The sequence below is a fragment of the Dama dama genome, chromosome 20, assembly GCF_033118175.1.
Source record: "Dama dama isolate Ldn47 chromosome 20, ASM3311817v1, whole genome shotgun sequence".
In the NCBI taxonomy this organism is placed as follows: Eukaryota; Metazoa; Chordata; class Mammalia; order Artiodactyla; family Cervidae; genus Dama; species Dama dama.
This window is the reverse complement of record NC_083700.1, coordinates 53,892,161-53,913,936: the sequence shown is the minus strand read 5'-3', so window position 1 is coordinate 53,913,936 and position 21,776 is coordinate 53,892,161. Positions and strand designations below refer to the sequence as shown.

Here is a 21,776-nt window from a genome sequence, read left to right as displayed (position 1 = left end):
GCAGATACATAACCACAAAAAGTAGTATCACATACAATGCGGAAGCTGTTACAACAGATACATGGCAAACATATGATGAAGTAATCAAAGTTACCTTCAGTCATGGTAGAGATATACAGTAAATCCCAAAATGTAATTAAAGTAGAAACTTTATTGGCAACAAAGTAATTGGCATTTTCAAAACTTTTTAAAAAACGTAAATCATAGGGGCAGACTTACACATCTCAGGGGAACAAAAACAGGCGTTGCTCCAGCCATTCTCACCATGGGCTCATAGCAGTCATAAAAAGGCACTATCACTATGACCTGGAATCAAACCAATTAACAAATCTATCAATAATTAATCCATTTAACAAATACTGTATACGTACTATGTGTTGGGCACTATACAACATGCTAAGATGCAGCAGTGAAGAAAGCAGGCTTTGTCTTCACACACCTGAGTGAAAAAGACCTTGGGAACAAACTTGTCAGGAGCCTTGATTGGACCCTTTGATTTCCCAGGGAGCTCTGTGGATAGGCTTGCAGTGGGACCCTTCAAATTGTATGCAAAATTTTCTACATGCATAGGTTTACTGTACTGGAGTAAGGGTCCATAGCTCTCATTACATTCTCAAAGGGATGATCTAGCCAAAAACAGTGAGTTTAAATTTCAAATTAAAAAACAATCAGTGGCAGAGCAAGACCAGAAGGAAAGAGAGGACTGCAGGGATGCTCTCTGTTATGGAGTAGTAATTTCTAAGTATTACCCTGAGAGAAGAACAGGGAAGCCTGGCATGCAACAACAGTCCATGGGGTCACAAAGAGTTGGACACAAATGTGGGACTGAACACAACAAAGACGTTTCTCTTTATTTCAAAAACATCCCCAAACAAAGACAGAATGCAAGAAGACAGGATGCTACCATTAATGTCTGATACCCACAATTTCCCTCCAGGTGACTTACATTTGGATTCTTTTTTCCTAGCTCCTTTGCTCCTACAAGGTCCTGGAGGCTCCTACAGGCTCTCTCAACCTACTCATGGCCTGTCTCTCAGCTCAGTGGGCCAGACCAACCTGTTCTGCAATATGCCAGTCTGGACCTAGTATCCCTGACCTTTTGCTTTTCTATAATTAGTTTAAACACATGATTTATATCCATTGTCGACATTCACTTTTTCTATCTTTTTTACACATAGCAAAACTTCACAAACATTTAATATTATTTAGTTTTAATGTATTGTTTTAATGGCTATTTGAGAGTCTACTGAATTCTAGGATAATTTTTTATAGTTTGTGTAAATAACAGTACAGTGTGAATTAGTGACTGCACAGTTTCTCCATTTTAGTGCTTGTTACTGCTAGACTAAAGAGTATTATAAACACCTTTTATGGTACCTTATTATATATATACATATATGTATATATATATTCAAACTGCTTTTGAAAAATCTGGCAACAATGTATAATTTTACAAGTCTACACTTAAATTGAAGAAAGTAGGGAAAACTACTAGACCACTCAGGTTCTGACCTAAATCAAATCCCTTACGATTATACAGTGGAAGTGAGAAATAGATTTAAGGGACTAGATCTGATAGATAGAGTGCTTGATGAATTATGGATGGAGGTTCACGACATTGTACAGGAGACAGAGATCAAGACCATCCCCAAGAAAAAGAAATGCAAAAAGCAAAATGGCTGTCTGAGGAGGCCTTACAAATAGCTGTGAAAAGAAAAGACGGGAAAAGCAAAGGAGAAAAGGAAAGATATACCCATTTGAATGCAGAGTTCCAAAGTATAGCAAGGAGAGATAAGAGTCTTTCTCAGTGATTAATGCAAAGAAATAGAGGAAAACAACAGAATGGGAAAGACTAGAGATCGCTTCAAGAAAATTAGAGATACCAAGGGAACATTTCATGCAAAGATGGGCTCAATAAAGGACAGAAATGGTATGGACCTAACAGAAGCAGAAGATATTAAGAAGAGGTGGCAAGATTATATAGTAGAACTGTACAAAAAAGATCTTCATGACCCAGATAATCACAAAGATGTGATCACTCTTCTAGAGCCAGGCATCCTGGAATGCAAAGTCAAGTAGGCCTTAGGAAGCATCACTACAAACAAAGCTAGGGGAGGTGATGGAATTCCAGTTGAGCTATTTCAAATGCTAAAAGATGATCCTGTGAAAGTGCTGCACTCAATATGTCAGCAAATTTGGAAAACTCAGCAGTGGCCACAGGAGTGGAAAAGGTCAGTTTTCATTCCAATCCCAAAGAAAGGCAATGCCAAAGAATGCTCAAACTACCACACAGTTGCACTCATCTCACACGCTGGTAAAGTAATGCTCAAAATTCTCCAAGCCAAGCTTCAACAATACGTGAACCGTGAATTACCAGAAGTTCAAGCTGGTTTTAGAAAAGCCAGAGGAACCACAGATCAAATTAACAACATCCACTGGATCATCAAAAAAGCAAAAGAGTTCCAGAAAAACATCTACTTCTGCTTTATTTATTACTATGCCAAAGCTTTTGACTATGTGGATCACAAAAAACTGTGGAAAATTCTGAAAGAGATGGGAATGCCAGACCACCTGACCTGCCTCCTGAGAAACCTGTATGCAGGTTTAGAAAGCAACAGTTAGAACTGGACATGGGACAACAGACTGGTTCCAAATAGGGAAAGGAGTACGTCAAGGCTGTATATTGTCACCCTGCTTATTTAACTTCTATGCAGAGTACATCATGAGAAATGCTGGGCTGGAAGAAGCACAAGCTGGAATCAAGACTGACGGGAGAAATATCAATAATCTCAGATATGCAGATGACACCACCCTTATGGCAGAAAGTGAAGAACTAAAGAGCCTCTTGATGAAAGTGAAAGAGGAGAGTGAAAAAGTTGGCTTAAAGCTCAACATTCAGAAAACTAAGATCATGGCATCTGTTCCCATCACTTCATGGCAAATAGATGGGGAAACAGTGGAAACAGTGGCTGACTTTATTTTTTTGGGCTCCAAAATCACTGCAGATGGTGATTGTAGCCATGAAATTAAAAGACAATTGCTCCTTGGAAAGAAAGTTATGACCAACCTAGACAGCATATTAAAAAGCAGAGACATTACTTTGCCCAAAGTAGTCAAGGCTATGGTTTTTCCAGTAGTAATGTATGGATGTGAGAGTTGGACTATAAAGAAACCTGAGCACCAAAGAATTGATGCTTTTGAACTGTGGTGTTGGAGAAGACTCTTGAGAGTCCCTTGGACTACAAGGAGAAACAACCAATTCATTCTGCCATATGACCCAGCAATCCCACTTCTGGGCATACACACTGAGGAAACCAGATCTGAAAGAGACACGTGCACCCCAGTGTTCATCGCAGCACTGTTTATAATAGCCAGGACATGGAAACAACCTAGATGCCCATCAGCAGATGAATGGATAAGGAAGCTGTGGTACATATACACCATGGAATATTACTCAGCCGTTAAAAAGAATTCATTTGAATCAGTCCTAATGAGATGGATGAAACTGGAGCCCATTATACGAGTGAAGTAAGCCAGAAAGATAAAGAACATTATAGCATACTAACACATATATATGGAATTTAGAAAGATGGTAACGATAACCCTATATGCAAAATAGAAAAAGAGACACAGAAATACAGAACAGACTTTTGAACTCTGTGGGAGAAGGTGAGGGTGGGATGTTTCAAAAGAACAGCATGTATACTATCTATGGTGAAACAGATCGCCAGCCCAGGTGGGATGCATGAGACAAGTGCTCGGACCTGGTGCACTGGGAAGACCCAGAGGAATCGGGTGGAGAGGGAGGTGGGAGGGGGGATCGGGATGGGGAATATGTGTAAATCTATGGCTGATTCATGTCAATGTATGACAAAACCCACTGAAATGTTGTGAAGTGATTAGCCTCCAACTAATAAAAAAATTAAAAAAAAAAAAAAAAGGAAATCAGTCTTGAATATTCATTGGAAGGACTGATGCTGAAGCTGAAACTCAAATACCTTGGCCACCTGATGTGAAGAGGTGACTCATTTGAAAAGACCCTGATGCTGGGAAAGATTGAAGGTGGGAGGAGAAGGGGATGACAGAGGATGAGATGGTTAGAGGGCATCACCGACTCACTGGACATGAGTTTGAGTATACTCCGGGAGTTGGTGATGGACAGGGAGACCTGGCGTGCTGCGGTTCATGGGGTTGCAAAGAGTCGGACACGACTGAGTGACTGAACTGAACTGAACACTAAACTGCCTTTAAGTTTGTGTTGGTTAAATTCATGGCACCTAATTATCATTCTAAATTTCTACTTTTTACTATTTATATTTCCTGTTCAAGGCCTGTCTCACTGGAGTCAATGGAGGCCCTTACATTCTAAAGTCCCTTTGTTTGTACTTGTCATCTAATTCACACTGAATATTTTCTATACAACATGCTATGTTAGGTGTTGGGTATTGTGGAGGACAAGACATGAGCCAGGAATGTATGTTTTCCTCAAGTTCATTAGACTGTGATATTCTTAGGGACTAACATGACCCATCTTTGCAGCCCTGATGAGACACAGTGCCTGGTATGAAGTGAGAGCTCAATGAAGGAAAGGAAATGGGGGAGGCAGCGAGGTGGAACTGAGAATATACCTGACACTCTTCCCTGAAATTTCCTTATTTTTACAATGGAAATGACTCCCCTCTCTTTTTGAAGAATATTGACTGAGCACTCACTATTTCAAATGCTGGCTCTACAACAATAAACTAATTTTCCTGGAACTTAAATTCTACAGAGACATAATAAATAAGAAACAAGGAAGTAAATTAGATAATTTCAGATAGTAATAAATATTATAAGGAAAATAATAGGCCTATATGATGCAAAGTGATGTGTGTGGTTTCAAAATATTAGATAAGTTGATCAGGGAAGAAGAATAGAGAAAAGAGGGCAAAGGGCTGAGCCTTGGGACACACCAACAGAGTGCAGAGATGGAGGAAGCAACACAGGAGTAACACGACCGACGCCTGAGCTGAAACTTTCAGCTATTTTATAGGAATAAAGTAAATTACATACATGAGAGTATGACTATACTTCCTTACCAGGATTCCTTAAGTAACTTATTGTTTGGCTGAGCAGAGGGAACAGATATAAAAGAAAAGGTAATACAAAGTCACAGAGGTATCTTTCATAAAGGAGGTACAGATACAGTGCTGGCGGGGTGGGGGTGGTTCAGGACTTCCCTGGTGGCTCATTGATTAAGAATCTGCCTGCCAGTCCAAGGGGATACAGGTTTGATCCCTGGTCCGGGAAGATCCCACGTGCCCTGGAGCAGTGAAGCTCCTGCGCCACAACTACTGAAGCCCCTGCTCTGCAATAAGAGAAGCCATCACAGTGAGAAGCCCACACACCACAACAAAGGCTAGCCCCTGCTCACTACAGCTAAAGAAAGCCTGCACTGAGCAATGAAGATCCAGTGCTGGAAGAGTTCAAAGGAGGGAATTAACAATACAGATCACGGCAAATATTCATTCCTCAGACTTGGCTTACCCAACACCTCTCTGGAGCTTTCTGGACCTATATTAGCAGAGTTCATCACTTCTTCCTCTCATCACCATGGTAACTTACACATTCCCCACCACTGCCTATCACAGTGCATCCTTCTCTATCTGTTTACAAATCCATCTCTTTCACTAAACAGGGAACCTCTTCCACATAGAAACAGTCTTTTTAAAAAATCTTCTCTCCCACATTGTCTAGCACACTCTCAATAAATTTTGAATAAATGGAAGAGGTGAGTAAATATGAAAGCAAGGGTACTGGAATGATAAGGGTACTGAGGAAGCAGGAGCAGAGCTACTGAGGTCAGTGCTGAAGTGGGTTTTATATCACCTCACTAAATAAAGAAGTCACTCAGTTGTCTTGTTATACATCCCTCACATGGTACTGCTAACAATACAGGGCACAAAAAAACAGTGACCAAATACTTGTTGATTGAGTTTTAAAAGTTGTTTTAGCAGCGAAAACTAAGATTCATCTTCCCATACTACTGCTAACCTCTTTTACCTGCCCTTATGTAAACAGGCAGTAAACAGAAGAACAAACAACATGCAACAAAAGTGAATGAATCTCACAGACAAAATGATAAATGAGAGAAGCCAGACTCAAGAGTATATACTGTATGATTCTATTACATCAGGTTAAAGAGCTAGTGAAATGAATCTCTGTTGACAGAACACAGAAGACTGTTACCTCTGGAGACTACAGACTAGGAAGGGGCAAAAGGGAGCCTTCCGGGTTGCTGGAAATGTACTATATCTTCATCTGGTTTGCGGTTACAGGGAGACAAACATGCACACATGTAAACATTGACTAAGTTGTACTTAACAGTTTTTTGTGAACTTGACTGCATATGTACTATATTTGAAAAATACTTAAAATAAAGAAGCATTAAAAAAGTGAAAATAAAAGCAAGACAAATGATAGTGATTAATACAGGCAGCATGATAATGTTAATATACTTACTTCATCCCCCTCATCAATCAATCCTTGAATGGCATTAAAAAGAGATCCATATGCTCCTACAGTCACGAGGATTTCTTCATTTGGATTGATTTGATTTTGATAAAACTTTTCATACAGGCAGGACAGAGCTTTCACAAGTGATGGATGACCCTGTTGAGTGAAAAGGAAGAACAAACCCTTGGATTTAATTATGAGACCTACTTCTTTGAGATAGTTTGGCTCTGAAATGTTAAAAATTTTTAACATTTAGGTTTTACAATTCTCTAACGTGTATTTTTATGGCAACAAATTTAAAAAAATTGTTCTCCTTATTTTCAGAGGGTTCCTGAATGAATGGTCATGATGATTTGCTAATCATTAAAAACTTCCCTATTAAATGACTGATTTTTGAATACAAAATTTCAAGGTATCAGCTTTGTTATCTGATATCTTGATATCTGTTTTTTTCTGCCCAGCGTCTGCATCCTCTTTTTGCTTTCAGTAACCACCCTGATTTTCAGTCATTTGTAGAAAATATTAGTAAAGTGTCCAAGTGCAGGTGTTATGACTTTGTTAGGAAAGCACCCAGCTGTGGAGTAATAAACTGGGTCAGGATGCAGGAGAAGAGGGAGATTGCTTAGATATACCCTAGGTTGGTGAGGTAAAAGAGTATGGCTCCTTCTAAGTTGTCCATCCCAGTTCATACAAAGAAAAGGAGGAAGTTTTTTGTTAAGGGTGTATTTATTTGTCATCGTTTTATTTCTTTTGGAACAGTGGCATGTATGTCCCAGAGCCTCACCTGGTTAAAATCAATAAAAGTGAAGCCAGAGCACATTTTTCATATTTGAAATTAGGAAGTATTATAGTATTAGAGAAGCTGGTTGTAATTAGTAATAGAAGGTCAAAAAATATACACAAATTGTTGAAAGAGCAAGAGATAGTTGTCACCCCTCCCAGAAATCCAAAATTCTTTGAATGCATATTAATACTAGGTTTAACAAATTCTAGCAAAGGGTGATATGAAAGCAACTATAAACACTATACATCTGTCCTTATAGTAACAAGGATTTGTGTTTACATTTTTTAATTACAAAGTGACTCATGATTCTTGTAAGTAAAATGAGGCAAAAGATACATAAAGAAAAATTATCTTTCCTCAAAATCTCTTATTTCCCATGCCCTGAGATGACCAACGTCCACAGCCTGCTGACACTGCAACCCCATCCCCACTGCTACACCAATATAAACACACACATTATATACACTCATATATATTCGCAAAAGCTGGAAAATATACGAATGATGGGTATGGGTATGTTCCAAGAAAACCTCACTTACAAAGTCAGGGATTGGTTGGACTTGGCCCATGGACCATAGCTTGCCACTCTCTGCCATGGATCAATTTAGGGAGAACTGACACCTTAACATACTTAGTCTTCCAATCTATGAACATCATATATCACTCCATTTATTCAGGTATCATTTAATATCTCTCAGCAAAGTGATGCAGTTTTCAGTGAACAAACATTGTATATATCTAAAAAAATCAGTTCTAAATTTCAGTGTGTTTGGATACTATTGTAAATGACATTTTAAACAATTTTATTTTTTAACTTCACTTTTAGTACAACAGAAATACAACTGATTTTTGTACATTGACCTTGTGTCCCGAAACTTTGCTCAATTCACTTAGTAAGTTGTGGTACTTTTTTTTGGTAGAACCTGGGAACTCTCTGGCTATCGTAGGCATTCTAGCAAGAAGGATGAGGTTGGACTGAGGCAGAGAGGAAGTAACTAGTTGGAAATAGACGATATTAACGAAGAGACCAGTGCTGAGGCTGCATAAATATGAAAGGAGAGAAAACACGTCTCAAGTGAATACTCTTCTTTCTTTGTTGCCATGGGAATCCCATCCTGGAACAGTAATTAAGGAGGGGCCAAGACAGGACTGTGGAGAAGCTGGAAGTAGGGGACAGCTTATCCTCGGAAATAAGGGCAAGGTGAGGGTTCCTCTGTCCATCAGGCTGGGATAGTTGGATCCAGAAAGCCAATTACAGAGAAGTGACAGAAGTACATTCACACACAATACGATATAAAACACACACTCACACCACACACGGTGCTCATATACTTACAAAGCCCCTTGTGTACTGATTCAGATTATCAATTGCTGCAATCTTGGATAACTCTTCCTTTACATATACCGGAGGGGATATATCTGGAAGGCCTTGGCCAAGATTCACAACAGAGGGGTCTGCAGCCAGTTTGGTAAATTCAGTCCTAAGATAAAAACGACTAGTATTAGTAAGCACTATGATTACAAAGTTAGCTTTCTATACCTCTTAGTCTTATAAAACTGAAAAATAAGACTTAGTTTAGTCTTACAGATCAAAAAAAAATTAATGAGTTCAAGACAACAATTTTACCATCTACAAAATGACTTTGCCTAGAAAAATGATGGTTGAACTGATAAACTTAATGTTTCTTACAAATCTCAGTTCCATGATGCCTATATTTTAATCACTTTTTTTTTTTTTCTCAACCATCTGCTGCTAGGTTCTCTCATTAGAGAGTAGAGCTAACAGGAAAAGTTTATGGATTAAGAAGGTAAGTTTCACAAGGTCATCACCCAATTTCTCCCTTTCTCTGTCCATTTCCAGTGCCTAGCACAGGGACTGGCACAGTGGCTAAGGGAATAAAAAAGTGTATGAATCATTACTTCCATTACCAATGAATGGATGCAAAAAAACTTTACCCAATTATTATTGTTCATTGTAAGGTACTCACCATACATTGCTATCAAGGCCTTCAATTCGTTTTGCATTTTTGAATTTCAAAGACATTTTCTGAAATATATAAAATTGAAGGAGTTTTTAAATTTTTCTTCATCAAACAATAATGCCAGAAAATCATGGGTAACTCTTTCTTTTCCCTACTGGCACCATAGAAAAAGCAGTACCATAGAGAAAAATGCTAGATGCCATTAAAAAATTCCCAAGAGGAATTCATCTCCCATCTACTGTTCTAAATAAATCAATTTAAAGGCCTGAAATGTACTGAAGAGAACAATGATGGTACTAAAAAGAAGTCAGTTAAAGCAATATCTTGAGTCATGCTCTGAAGATCATTTGAGGTCAGGGGGATCAACAGTTTCCCAAGTAAGTTCCATATATGGCATACAGGAAGCACAAAAACAGATGGTTTCAAGACTACTCAATAAGGAGTTCTAAATAATAGTAATAATAGGTAACATTGAGGGTGTACCAGGCACTGTTCTAAGGGTCTTAAATAATTAACTCAGTTAATATTTACAACAACCCAACGTTATGGTTCTATCACTAGCCATAATTTACATATGAGGAACGTGAGGTACAGAGAGGATAAGATCATGTAATTTTGCATCTGCCCAAGTTCACGAAAGCAAGTAGCATTTAAACCTAAACAGATTCAACTTAGGATCTGAACCCAGGCAGTCTGATTTCAGAACACATACTCAGCACTGTTTCCACACACTGCCTTTTGCAGAAGAAGACATTCTAAAAGAGACTACTAGAATGTTGCCTTTTAAAAAAAGTATATCAGACATTTAGGTCAGGTCTACTCACATTAAGCAAGCTTGACATATTAAAAGCTAAAATTACAGCAAAGCATTCAATTTTTTACTTCTTTAAGATTCTAAAAGGAAGTTTAAATTATCTCTCAGAAGCATGGAGCTATCTTTGATTTCATTGTTAATAAGCTGCTGAAATAAAAAGAAATGATTGGCAGCATTTTTGCAAAGATTGTCTTAATAAAATAATAAAGTAATTTGAATTCAATCTAGAAGGAAGATAGTGATAACAGTTATTAAATAGACCATTGTTCTCATCCTATTCTAATAATGGAACCAAGAAATATAGCTTCTTGTTTTTCTCATATATTTTTTTTTAATCTTTGAAACTCCATTGAAGTAAATCACATGCAGATTCTCCAGAGGTTAATGTGCCTTCCAGAATGGCATTATGATTAAGTGCCCACCTGAACATGATGCTATTTTAGAGACTACAATTATAAAACTAAAAACGCCCAGAAAGATAAATAGAAAAAGACTAACTTTGCCATGCTGCGTGGCATGTGGGATCTTAGTTCCCCAGCCAGGGTTTGAATCTGCCCCCTGCATTGGGAAGGCAGAGTCTTAACCACCGGACTGCTAGGAAAGTCCCAGAAAAAGATATTTCAACAATTGTCTTTTTCCATCTCTAAGAAAAAAATTTTTTTTAAATATTTATTTACTTATCTAGGCTGCGCCAGGTCTCCCATCTTCTTTGTGATACTGGGGATGTTTAGTTGCAGCACGTGAACTCTTAGTTGCGGTATGTGGGGTCTAGTTCCTTAACTAGGGATTGACCCAGGCCCAGTGCACTGGAAGTGTCTTAGCCACTGGACCACCAAAGAGATCCCTCTAAGAAATTTTTAAATCTTAATGATTTATTCAGGATGTGCCTACAAAGTAAAGATTCATACATAAGAGTAAGCAGAGTCTATAGTAGATAATTTAGACTAAAAAGTCCAATTTTACCTAAATTACCTAGATAAAGTCAAAATGCATTTCAGATTTAATTTTCTTTAAAATTTGTGTCTAGAACATTCTGATCTCTCAAATATTCTATAGTCTTCTCTCACAAGATTCATATGTGATCCTTCCTCCACACAACTGATCTTTCTATACAAATGTTTCTCAGTCCTTTTTTTTTTCTTTCTTTCTGGTCACCACTTTCCAACCATGGAGACTTTTTAGACATTTTTTCTAAACATGCCTCCCCATTTCTCTCATTAAATGTAAAGGAATAAGATTTTGTTAGACAGAGTTGAGCTCTGGATAATCAGAAAACATTGCAATAACCAAGATTTCTTTCACCTGCCAAGCAGCAGTTTCTCCCCCTTGGGGACAATAATGCCCCTGTTAAGAATGCATGCTCTACATTCAATCTAATCCCTGGTCTCCACAAGGGATTAGGTCTCTCTACCTTGTCCCTTCACTCCATTAATTCCTATTCTACCTGCCACCTTCAGTTCTCAAGTTAGACTCCGTTTCCTCCAGAGACCTTCTCTGATTCCCCCAGTCAAGGTCAGATGCTCCTCCTCTGTGCTCCCATGACACGGAGTATCCAGCATTTACTACAAAACATTGTCTTTTTTATCTGTTTGCTTTTCTGTTTTTCCTTCCTTAGACTGTTAAGTCCTTGTGAGGACTACTTATAGCTTGTCTGCTGTTCACTGATGTGTGTATTAATTGAATTTTTCTATAGAGACAGAACCAATAGGATGTACATATATACAGTGATTTATTTTAAAGAATTGGCTCTCAAGATTGTGGGAATCAGCAAATTCAAGCCCTGCAGAGCTCCAGCCAAGGAAGAGCTAGTGTTGCAGCTGAAGTCCAAAGACAGCTAGAGACAGAATTCCTCCTTCTTTGGGGATCCTCAGTCTTTTTCTCTACATCTTTTAACTGACTGAATCAAGGCTATGCACATCACAGAGAGTATTAATAGTTCATTTTACTTAAACTGTAGTGATTGAAGTGTTACTCTCAACTGAAAAATACCTTCATAGAAACATCCAGACTGGTGTTTAACCAAATATCTGGGTAGTGTGGCCTAGCCAAGTTGACAGATAAAATTAATCATCACGTATCCAACACATAGTACTATGCAGAGCACATTTGTTATTCAGTTGCTCAGTTGTGTCCGACTCTTTGCGACCCCATGGACTACAGCACACAAAGCTACACTGTCCTTCATTATCTCCCGGAGTTTACCCAAACTCATGTCCATTGGATGTTGGTGATGCCATCCAACCATCTCATCCTCTGCTGCCCACTTCTCCTGAGTTGGTTCTTCCTATCAGTTGGCCAAAGTATTGTAGCTTCAGCTTCAGCATCAGTCCTTCCAATGAACATTCAGGGTTGATGTCCTTTAGGATTGACTGGTTTGATCTCCTTGCTGTCCAAGGGACTCTCAAGAGTCTTTTCCAGCAACACAATTCAAAAGCATCAGTTTCTCAGTGATCAGCCTTCTTTATGGTCCAACTCTCACATCCATACATAGCTACTGGAAAAACCATAGCTTTGACTAGCCAGAGCAAGCTTTTATAAAATATCTCATGAACGAATGAGAAAATTCCACACATTAGGAGTGAACTTATGGTATCAGTTTCCTTAAGTTAACACTTCAGTAACATAGGACCCCAAAGTCTCTGTTGCTTAAAATAATAAAAGGTTTATTTCTTTTTCATGCTACACATCCGCTGGAGGTCACGTGCTACTCTGTTCCATGTCACTGTGACTCTGAGACATAAGACGATGAAACAGATTCTTTCTGCAGTACTGCCAGATTCACAGCAAAAGGAAAAAATTCTTAAAATTTTCTCCTTAGGTGTATACCCATCACTTCTACTCACATTTTATTGGCTAAAGCAATTTCATAGCTTAAAGTGAAAGTGTCAGTTACTCAGTCATCTCCAACAATTTGTGAGTCCATGGACTGTAGCCCCCCAGGCTCCTCTGTCCATGGAATTTTCCAGGCAAGAATACTGGGTGGGTAGCCATTCCCTTGTCCAGGGGATCTTCCAGACCTGAGGATCAAACCCAGGTTTCCTGCATTGCAAGAAGATTCTTTCTAGGCCTGACTATATGGCAAAAATAAAATCCAGATAAACAATGAAACGGGTGGTTATGATGGGTTGAACTGTGACACTTGTGTCCCTCCCTTACTTGTTATGTTGAGAGCACCTCAGAAATTGACCTTATTTAGAAATAGGTTCACTGCAGATGCGGGCTTCCCTGGTGGCTCAGACAGAAAAGAATCCACCTGCAATGTGGGAGACCTGGGTTCAGTCCCTGGGTTGGGAAGATCCCATGGAGGAGGGTAAGGCAACCCACTCCAGTATCCTTGCCTAGAGAATTCCACGGACAGAACAGCCTGGTGGGCTATGATCCACGGGGTCACAGATAAACAGGACTGAGCAACCAACACTTTCATTTTTTTCACTGCAGCTATAATTAATGAGTTCAGTTCAGTCGCTCAGTCATGTCTGACTCTTTGCAACACCATGAACCGCAGCACTCAGGCGGCCTTGTCCCTCACCAACTCCTCGAGTTTACTCAAACTCATGTCCATTGACTCGGTGATGCCATCCAACCATCTCATCCTCAGTCGGCCCCTTCTCCTCCCGCTGTCAATCTTTCTCAGCATCAGGGTCTTTTCTAATGAGGCAGTCAGTTATTCACATCAGGTGGCTACAGTATTGGAGTTTCAGCTTCAGCATCAGTCCTCCCAATGATTATTCAGGACTAATTTCCTTTAGGATGAACTGGTTGGCTCTCCTTGCAGTCTAAGGGACTCTCAAGAGTCTTCTCCAACACCACAGTTCAAAAGCATCAATTCTTTGGCGCTCAGCTTTCTTCACGGTCCAACTCTCACATCTATACATGACTACTGGAAAAACCATAGCTTTGACTAGATGGACCTTTGTTGGCAAAGTAATGTCTCTGCTTTTTAATACGCTATCTAGGTTGGTCATAGCTTTTCTTCCAAGAAGTGAGTGTCTTTTAATTTCATGGCTGTAGTCACCATCTGCAGTGATTCTGGAGCCCAAAAAACAAAGTCTGACACTGTTTCCACTGTTTCCCCATCTATTTGCCATGAAGTGATGGGACTGGATGTCATGATCTTTGTTTTCTTAATGCTCAGCTTTAAGCCAACTTTTTCACTCTCCTCTTTCTCTTTCATCAACAGGCTCTTTAGTTCTTCTTTGCTTTTGGCCATAAGGGTGGTGTCATCTGCATATCAAAGGTTATTGATATTTCTCCCGGCAATCCTGATTCCAGCTTGTGCTTCACCCAGTCCAGCATTTCTCATGATGTTCTTTGCATATAAGTTAAATAAGCAGGGTGACAATATGCAGCCTTGATGTGCTCCCTGTCCAATTTAGAATCAGTCTATTGTTCTATGTCCAGTTCTAACTGTTGCTTTCTGACCTGCATACAGATTTTTCAGGAGGCACGTCAGGTGGTCTGGTGTTCCCATCTCTTGAAGAATTTTCCACAGTTTGTTGTGTTCTACAGAGTCAAAGGCTTTGGCATAGCCAATAAAGCAGAAGTAGATGTTTTTCTGGAATTTTCTTGCTTTTTTGATGATCCAATGAATGTTGGAAATTTGATCTGTGGTTCCTCTGGCTTTTCTAAATACAGCTTGAACACATGGAAGTTCTCGGTTCACGTACTATTGAAGCCTGGTTTGGAGAATTTAGAGCATTACTTTGCTATTATGTGAGATGAGTGCAATTGTGCAGTAGTTTGAGAATTCTTTGACATTGCCTTTCTTTGGGATTGGAGTGAAAACTGACCTTTCCAAGTCCTGTGGCCACTGCTCAGTTTTCCAAATTTGCTGGCATATTGAGTGCAGTACTTTCACAGCATCCTCTTTTAGAATTGAAATAGCTTAACTGGAATTTCATCACCTCCACTAGCTTTATTCGTAGTGATGCTTTCTAAGGCCCACCTGACTTCACATACCAGGATGTCTGGCTCTAGGTGAGTGATCACACCATCATGATTATCTGGGTCGTGAAGATCTTTTTTGCATAGTTCTTCTGTCTATTCTTGCCACCTTTTCTTAATATCATCTGATTCTGTTAGGTCCATACCATTTCTGTCCTTCATTGTGCCCATCTCTGCATGAAATGTTCCCTTGGTTTCTCTGATTTTCTTGAAGAGATCTCTAGTCTTTCCCATTCTATTGTTTCCTCTATTTCTTTGCATTGATCACTGAGGAAGGCTTTCTTATCTGTCCTTTCTATTCTTTGGAACTCTGCATTCAAATGGAAATATCTTTCCTTTTCTTCTTTGCTTTTTGCTTCTCTTCTTTTCACAGCAATTTATAAGGTCTCCTCGGACAACCATTTTGCCTTTTTGCATTTCTTTTTCTTGGGGATGGTCTTGATCACTGCACCTGTACAAAGTCATGAACCTCCATCCATAGTTCTTCAGGCACTCTGTCTATCAGATCTAATCCCTTGAATCTGTTTCTCACTTCCACTGTAATGGATTTGATTTAGGTCATACCTGAATGGTCTAGTGGTTTTCCCTACTTTCTTCAATTTAAGTCTGAATTTGGCAATAAGGAGTTCATGATCTGAGCCACAGTCAGCTCTCAGTCTTGTTTTTCCTGACTATATAGAGCTTCTCCATCTTTGCTTGCAAAGAATATAATCAATCTGATTTTGGTATTGACCATCTGGTGATGTCCATGTGTAGAGTCTTCTTTTGTTGGAAGAGGGTGTTTGCTATGACCAGTAGGTTCTCTTGGCAAAACTCTATTAGCCTTTCCCCTGCTTCGTTCTGTACTGCTAGGCCACATTTGCCTGTTACTCCAGGTATCTCTAGACTTCCTGCTTTTGCATTCCAGTCCCCTATAATGAAAAGGACATCTTTTTTGGGTGTTAGTTCTAGAAGGTCTTGTAGGTTCATAGAACTGTTCAACTTCAGCTTCTTCAGCATTACTGGTCGGGGCATAGACTTGGATTACCATGATATTGAATGATTTGCCTTGAAAACAAACAGAGATCATTCCGTCATTTTTGAGAGTGCATCCAAGTACTGCATTTTGGACTCTTGTTGACTATGATGGCTATTCCATTTCTTCTAAGGGATTCTTGCCCATAGTAGTAGATATAATGGTCATCTGAGTTAAATTCACCCATTCCAGTCCATTTTAGTTCACTGATTCCTAAAATGTTGATGTTCACTCTTGCCATCTCCTGTTTGACCACTTCCAATTTGCCTTGATTCATGGACCTAACATTCCCAGTTCCTATGCAGTATTAGAAAAATTGCTCTTTACAGCATTGGACTTTTTACTTCCATCACAAGTCACATCAACAACCAGACGTTGTTTTTGTTTTGGCTCCATCCCTTCATTCTTTCTGGAGTTATTTCTCCACTGATCTCCAGTAGCATATTGGGCATCTACCAACCTGGGGAGTTCATCTTTCAGTGTCCTATCTTTTTGCCTTTTCATACTATTCATGGGGTTCTCAAAGCAAGAATACTGAAGTGGTTTGCCATTCCTTTCTCTAGTGGACCATGTTTTGTCAGAACTCTCCACCATGACCCATCTGTCTTGGGCGGCCCTACATGGCATGGCTTATAGTTTCATTGAGTTAGCCAAGGCTGTGGTCCATGTGATCAGATTGTGATTGTGGTTTTCATTCTGTCTGCCCTGTGATGGAAAAGGTAAGAGACCTATGGAAGCTTCCTTATGGGAGAGTCTGACTAAGGGGGAAACTGGCTTTTTCTGATGGGCTGGGCCATGCTCAGCAAATCTTTAATCCAATTTTCTGTTGATGGGTGGGGATGTGTTCCCTCCCTGTTATTTGACCTGAGGCCAAACTATGGTGGGGGTAATGAAGATAATGGCGACCTTCAAAAGGTCCCATACATGCACTCCTACATCAGTGCCCCCAACCCTGCAGCAGGCCACCACCCACCCACGCCTCCACTCGAGACTCTTGGACACTCACAGGCAAGTCTGGGTCAGTTTCTTGTGGAATCACTGCTCCTTTCTCCTGGGTGCTGGTGCACACAAATTTCTGTTTGTTTCCTCCAAGAGTCTATTGCCCCAGTCCTGTGTGAGTTCTGGCAGCTCTATGGTGGGCCCCCTCCTCCAAGAGGGCTTATGCCACACCCTGGTTTACTGCACCCAGAGCCCGTGCCCCTGCAGCAGTCCACTGCTGACCTACGGGTGACCTACAGCTGACCTCCTCAGGAGACACCCAAATACCGTTCTGTCTCAGTCTCTGTGGAGTCTCTGGGTTGTGGTGGGCACTAGGTATATTTGAGCCCTCTGAGCATCTCTGACGGGTATTAGGGTGGGCCCTAATCCAAAACCAATGGCATCCAAATGAAAAGGGTAAATGCGGAGACGAGTAGCACACAGGAAGAATGGCACCTGGAGGTGAAGGCAGAGGTCAGGGTGATGCTTCTGTGAGTCAAGAAACAGCAAAGACTGTCAGCTAATCACCAGAAGCTGGGAGACCAGCACGGGACAGATTCTGCCTCAGAGCCCTCAGAAGAAACCAACCTTGCCAACACCTTTATCCCGGACTTCTAGTGTCCTTAACTGTTCGGTAATATATTTTTGTTGTTTAAGCTACTTAGTTTGTGCTACTTTGTTACGCTAACCTGAGGAAACAATTATAGTAGGGAAAATGTAAAAGATACCCAACAATGCCCAGAGATGTCAAGAATCAGCAGTAGGGGTAATGCTCACTGTCTGAGACTTATTGTCCAGATTAGGTCCAATATTAGGAAAAGAAAATAAACCTGAAATACTATCAGGGATTAAACAGGAGTCCCAGTTGTACAATGGAACATCTACAGGGCCTGTATCATTTCTGGACAGCTAACTTCATGAAGTCACTTCTGTTCCCAGGTAGATGAATGCCTGGTATACATATACTGAAATGTTATGTAATAAATGCAAAACTGCTGGTAAAATAACAAGCAGTATCTTTTGCTGTTAATGTAAAGCTGAAAAATTGCAGTTCTACAGAATCACCACTAGATGCCACTCTTGGCAGAGATGAGAAAAAGCTCACTGTTAGTCTGTAAAACGTTTACTGGACCTGTCAAAACAGCTCTCACAAGGAACCCTGGTGCACTACTGGTGGGATTGTAAATTAGCACAGCCACCATGAAAGACATTAGGAGGTTCTTTTAAAAATGAAAAATAGGACTACTTACCATGTTCACATATGTGTGCATGCTTAGTCCCTAAGTTATGTCTGACTCTTTGGGACCCAATGGACTAGCCTGCCAGGCTCCTCTCTCCATGGGATTTCCCAGGCAAGAGTACTGGAGTGAGTTGCCATTTCCTCCTCCAGGAGATTCTCCCAACAGAGGGATCAAACCTGCACCTCCTTATCACTGAGCCACCTGGGAAGCCCCAAAACTGAAGCTGCAAGTCAAAGTAGTGGGTATTGTTGTTACTGTCAAGCAATTTCACCTATGAGTATTTACCCAAAATAAACAAAAGCACTAATTTGAAAAGATATATGTACTCCAATGTTAACTGCATCATTATTTACCAATGGCCAAGATAAGTGTCCACCGATAGATAAACCTCAGATATGCAGATGACATCACCCTTATGGCAGAAAGTGAAGAGGAACTAAAGAGCCTCTTGATGAAGTGAAAGAGGAGAGTGAAAAAGTTGGCTTAAAGCTCAACATTCAGAAAACTAAGGTCATGGCATCTGGTCCCATCACTTCATGGCAAGTAGATGGGGAAACATTGAGAGACTTAATTTTTTTGGGCTCCAAAATCACTGCAGATGGTGACTGCAGCCATGAAATTAAGACGCTTGCTCCTTGGAAGAAAAGCTATGACCAACCTAGACAGCATATTAAAAAGCAGAGACATTACTTTGCCAACAAAGGTCCGTCTAATCAAGGCTATGGTTTTTCCAGTAGTCATGTATGGATGTGAGAGTTGGACTATAAAGAAAGCTGAGCACCAGAGAGCTGATGCTTTTGAATTGTGGTGTTGGAGAAGACTCTTGAGAGTCCCTTGGACAGCAAGGAGCTCCAACCAGTCCATCCTGAAGGAAATCAGTACTGAATTCATTGGAAGGACTGATGCTGAAGCTGAAACTCCAATACTTTAGCCACCTGATGTGAAGAACTGACTCATCTGAAAAGACCCTGATGCTGGGAAAGACTGAAGGCAGGAGGGGAAGATGACAGAGGATGAGATGGTTGGATGGCATCACTGACTCAATGGACATGAGTTTGAGTAAACTCTGGGAGCTGGTGACAGACAGGGAGGCCCGGTGTGCTGCAGTCCATGGGGTTGCAAAGAGTTGGGCATGACTGAACTGAACTGAACTAATAGATAAATGGAAAAATAAGATGTGGTATGTGTGAATATACACACACACACAGTAGAATATACTCAGCAATAAAAAAATAAATAAAATCTTGTCATTTATAACAACATGAGTGGATCTAGAGGGCATTATACTAAATGAGGGTTTTCCCTGGTGGCTCAGATGGTAAAGAATATGCCTACAAGGCAGGAGATCTGGGTTCAATCCCTGGGTCAGGAAGATCCCCTGGAGAAGGGAAAGGCAATCCCTTTCAGTATTCTAGCCTGGAAAATTCCACAGACAGAGGGTACAGTCCATGGGATCAGACTGAAAAATACAAACACCCCACCTATATATGGAATCTAAAAAAAAAAACAAAAACAAATGAGCAAAATAAAAACAGTTCTACAGATACAAAGAACTCCCAGAAGGGAGAAGAGGATAGGTGAAGGGGATGAAGAGGAACAAACCTGCAGTAATGCAGTAAATAAATCATGAGGATGTCATGGACAACATAAGGAATATGGTCAATAACATTGTAATAATGTTGTATGGGAACAGATGGTTACTATATGTTGCTGTGATCATTTCACAATGAATACATATGTAAAATCATAATGTAATATAATTGAAACTAACACAGTAGTGTATGTCAAATACAGTTCAACTTAAAAAAAAAAGTCTATTGCAATGGTACTGGAATAGGAAAGTTTGGAAAGAAGAACTTAACCCATTATCCTAAGACTCAAAGATGCTCAGGTCAGCAGTATATTATTTGAGGGCCCTGACTGTAAGATCTGACGCATTTAAATGGGATAGAACAAATGTAGGAAAAAAAGACATGGTGAGCTCAAAGCGTGAAATCAAGGCAGCTGATAACTATGACTCACAGGGTAGTCAAATGTGAAACACAAAGAATGCAAGAAAAAGCCAGAAACAGAAATAACAGAATTAATGGGTGGAGAGGTGAAGACAATAACCAGGCACGAGAAGCAGACGGATTCACACATTTTAAGACTAGGCTGGACAGAAAGGAAGCACCCATGTAATGCATACCCCTTAATGCCAGGTTGCAGGGGTAGCCTAAACATCTATTATCTTTTAGATCTATGGGTTAGGTAGTCACGTACAGATGTGAGAGTTGGACCATACAGAAGGCGGTGCACAGAAGAATTGATGCTTTCGAACTGTGATGCTGAAGAAGACTCTTGAGAGTCCCTTGGAGTGCAAGGAGATCAAACCAGTCAATCCTAAAGGAAATCAACCCTGAATACTCACTGGAAGGACTGATGTTGAAGCTGAAACTCCAATACCTGATTCAAAGATCCGACTAACTGGAAAAACCCTGATGTGGGCAAGATTGAGGGCAAATGGAGAAGGAGGTGACGGAGGATGAGACGATTGGATGGCATCACCAACTCAATGGACAGGAGTTTGAGCAAACCCCAGGAGACAGTGAAGGACAGGTAAGCCTGGCGTGCTGCAGTCCACGGGGTCACAGGAGTTCGACACAACTTGGCAACTAAACAACAACAAGTTCGGTGATTCGGTGATGACACAGTATCATTTGCCTTCATGTCTTAGCACTTACACAGCTTCCTCAGTGTCCTTTGTTTAAATATAGATCTGCTTTAAAAAGAAACTTTGTGTCTTTCCCTTTGGAAAGGTTAATTTATTGACACATTAGCCATCTGACAGTCTACTAGAAATTTGGTTGTTCCCCAATCTGACTGGAAAAAAAAAAAAAAAAAAAAACCCAACAACAACAATAAAATACTTTGTTATGCTCTTTCCTGGCTTAGAAAATGAGAAGCAAACAAGTGCAGAGGTGCTCCAAAACTGTACAAATCAGATCTCTTAGTTGCACAGACAGAACCTCAATCTGAACACTTTAGGGGAAAAAGAAATTTCTTAGAAGGCTCATGTCACCATGAGAAGGTAACTGGTGCAGCCAGACTCAGGGTAACATTGAAACCAGAAACTTAATCCTCCTCAGGGTTCGCTTTATCTACTTTCCCACACAATCTCAGCCCACTTTTCTCCACATGAAACAATACACATTGAGACATCCCAATTTCACCCCCGTAGAGCGGCTGAGAGCTTTCTCTGGTGGCAGTTTCAAAATCCTAGGGAAAAACACTGAGTGGCTTAACTTTGGCTAATGAATCATGGCCTTTCCCCCGTCTCCCTCCCATTTAAAAAGTATAATACAGTGATGAAAAGGTGAGAAAGAGCAGTGTGTAGGAAGATCATGACAGAAATGGGGATGCAGTCAAATGATAATGCCGATGTGTTTTTTTTTTAACATAACCAGCTTGTTATAAAATCTCCAGAGACTCCCCTCAGTCCATGGAATGTACCTCACAGTCCAACCTGGCATTCAAGGCCCTT

At 40.2% G+C, this 21,776-nt stretch overlaps 1 protein-coding gene across 2 annotated transcripts in view; it reads right to left on the bottom strand.

Annotated features, from left to right (window-relative positions):
- Positions 1-21,776, bottom strand: part of KYAT3 (kynurenine aminotransferase 3) — a 66,272-nt gene that overhangs the window by 25,704 nt on the left and 18,792 nt on the right. For both annotated transcript variants that reach the window (XM_061121461.1, XM_061121462.1), the window contains 4 exons: positions 9,268-9,326; positions 8,616-8,760; positions 6,502-6,651; positions 220-306 (listed from right to left, as the gene is read on the bottom strand). In XM_061121461.1, the coding sequence (XP_060977444.1) occupies positions 220-306; positions 6,502-6,651; positions 8,616-8,760; positions 9,268-9,326 (441 nt within the window). The remainder of the gene's footprint in view (positions 1-219; positions 307-6,501; positions 6,652-8,615; positions 8,761-9,267; positions 9,327-21,776) is intronic.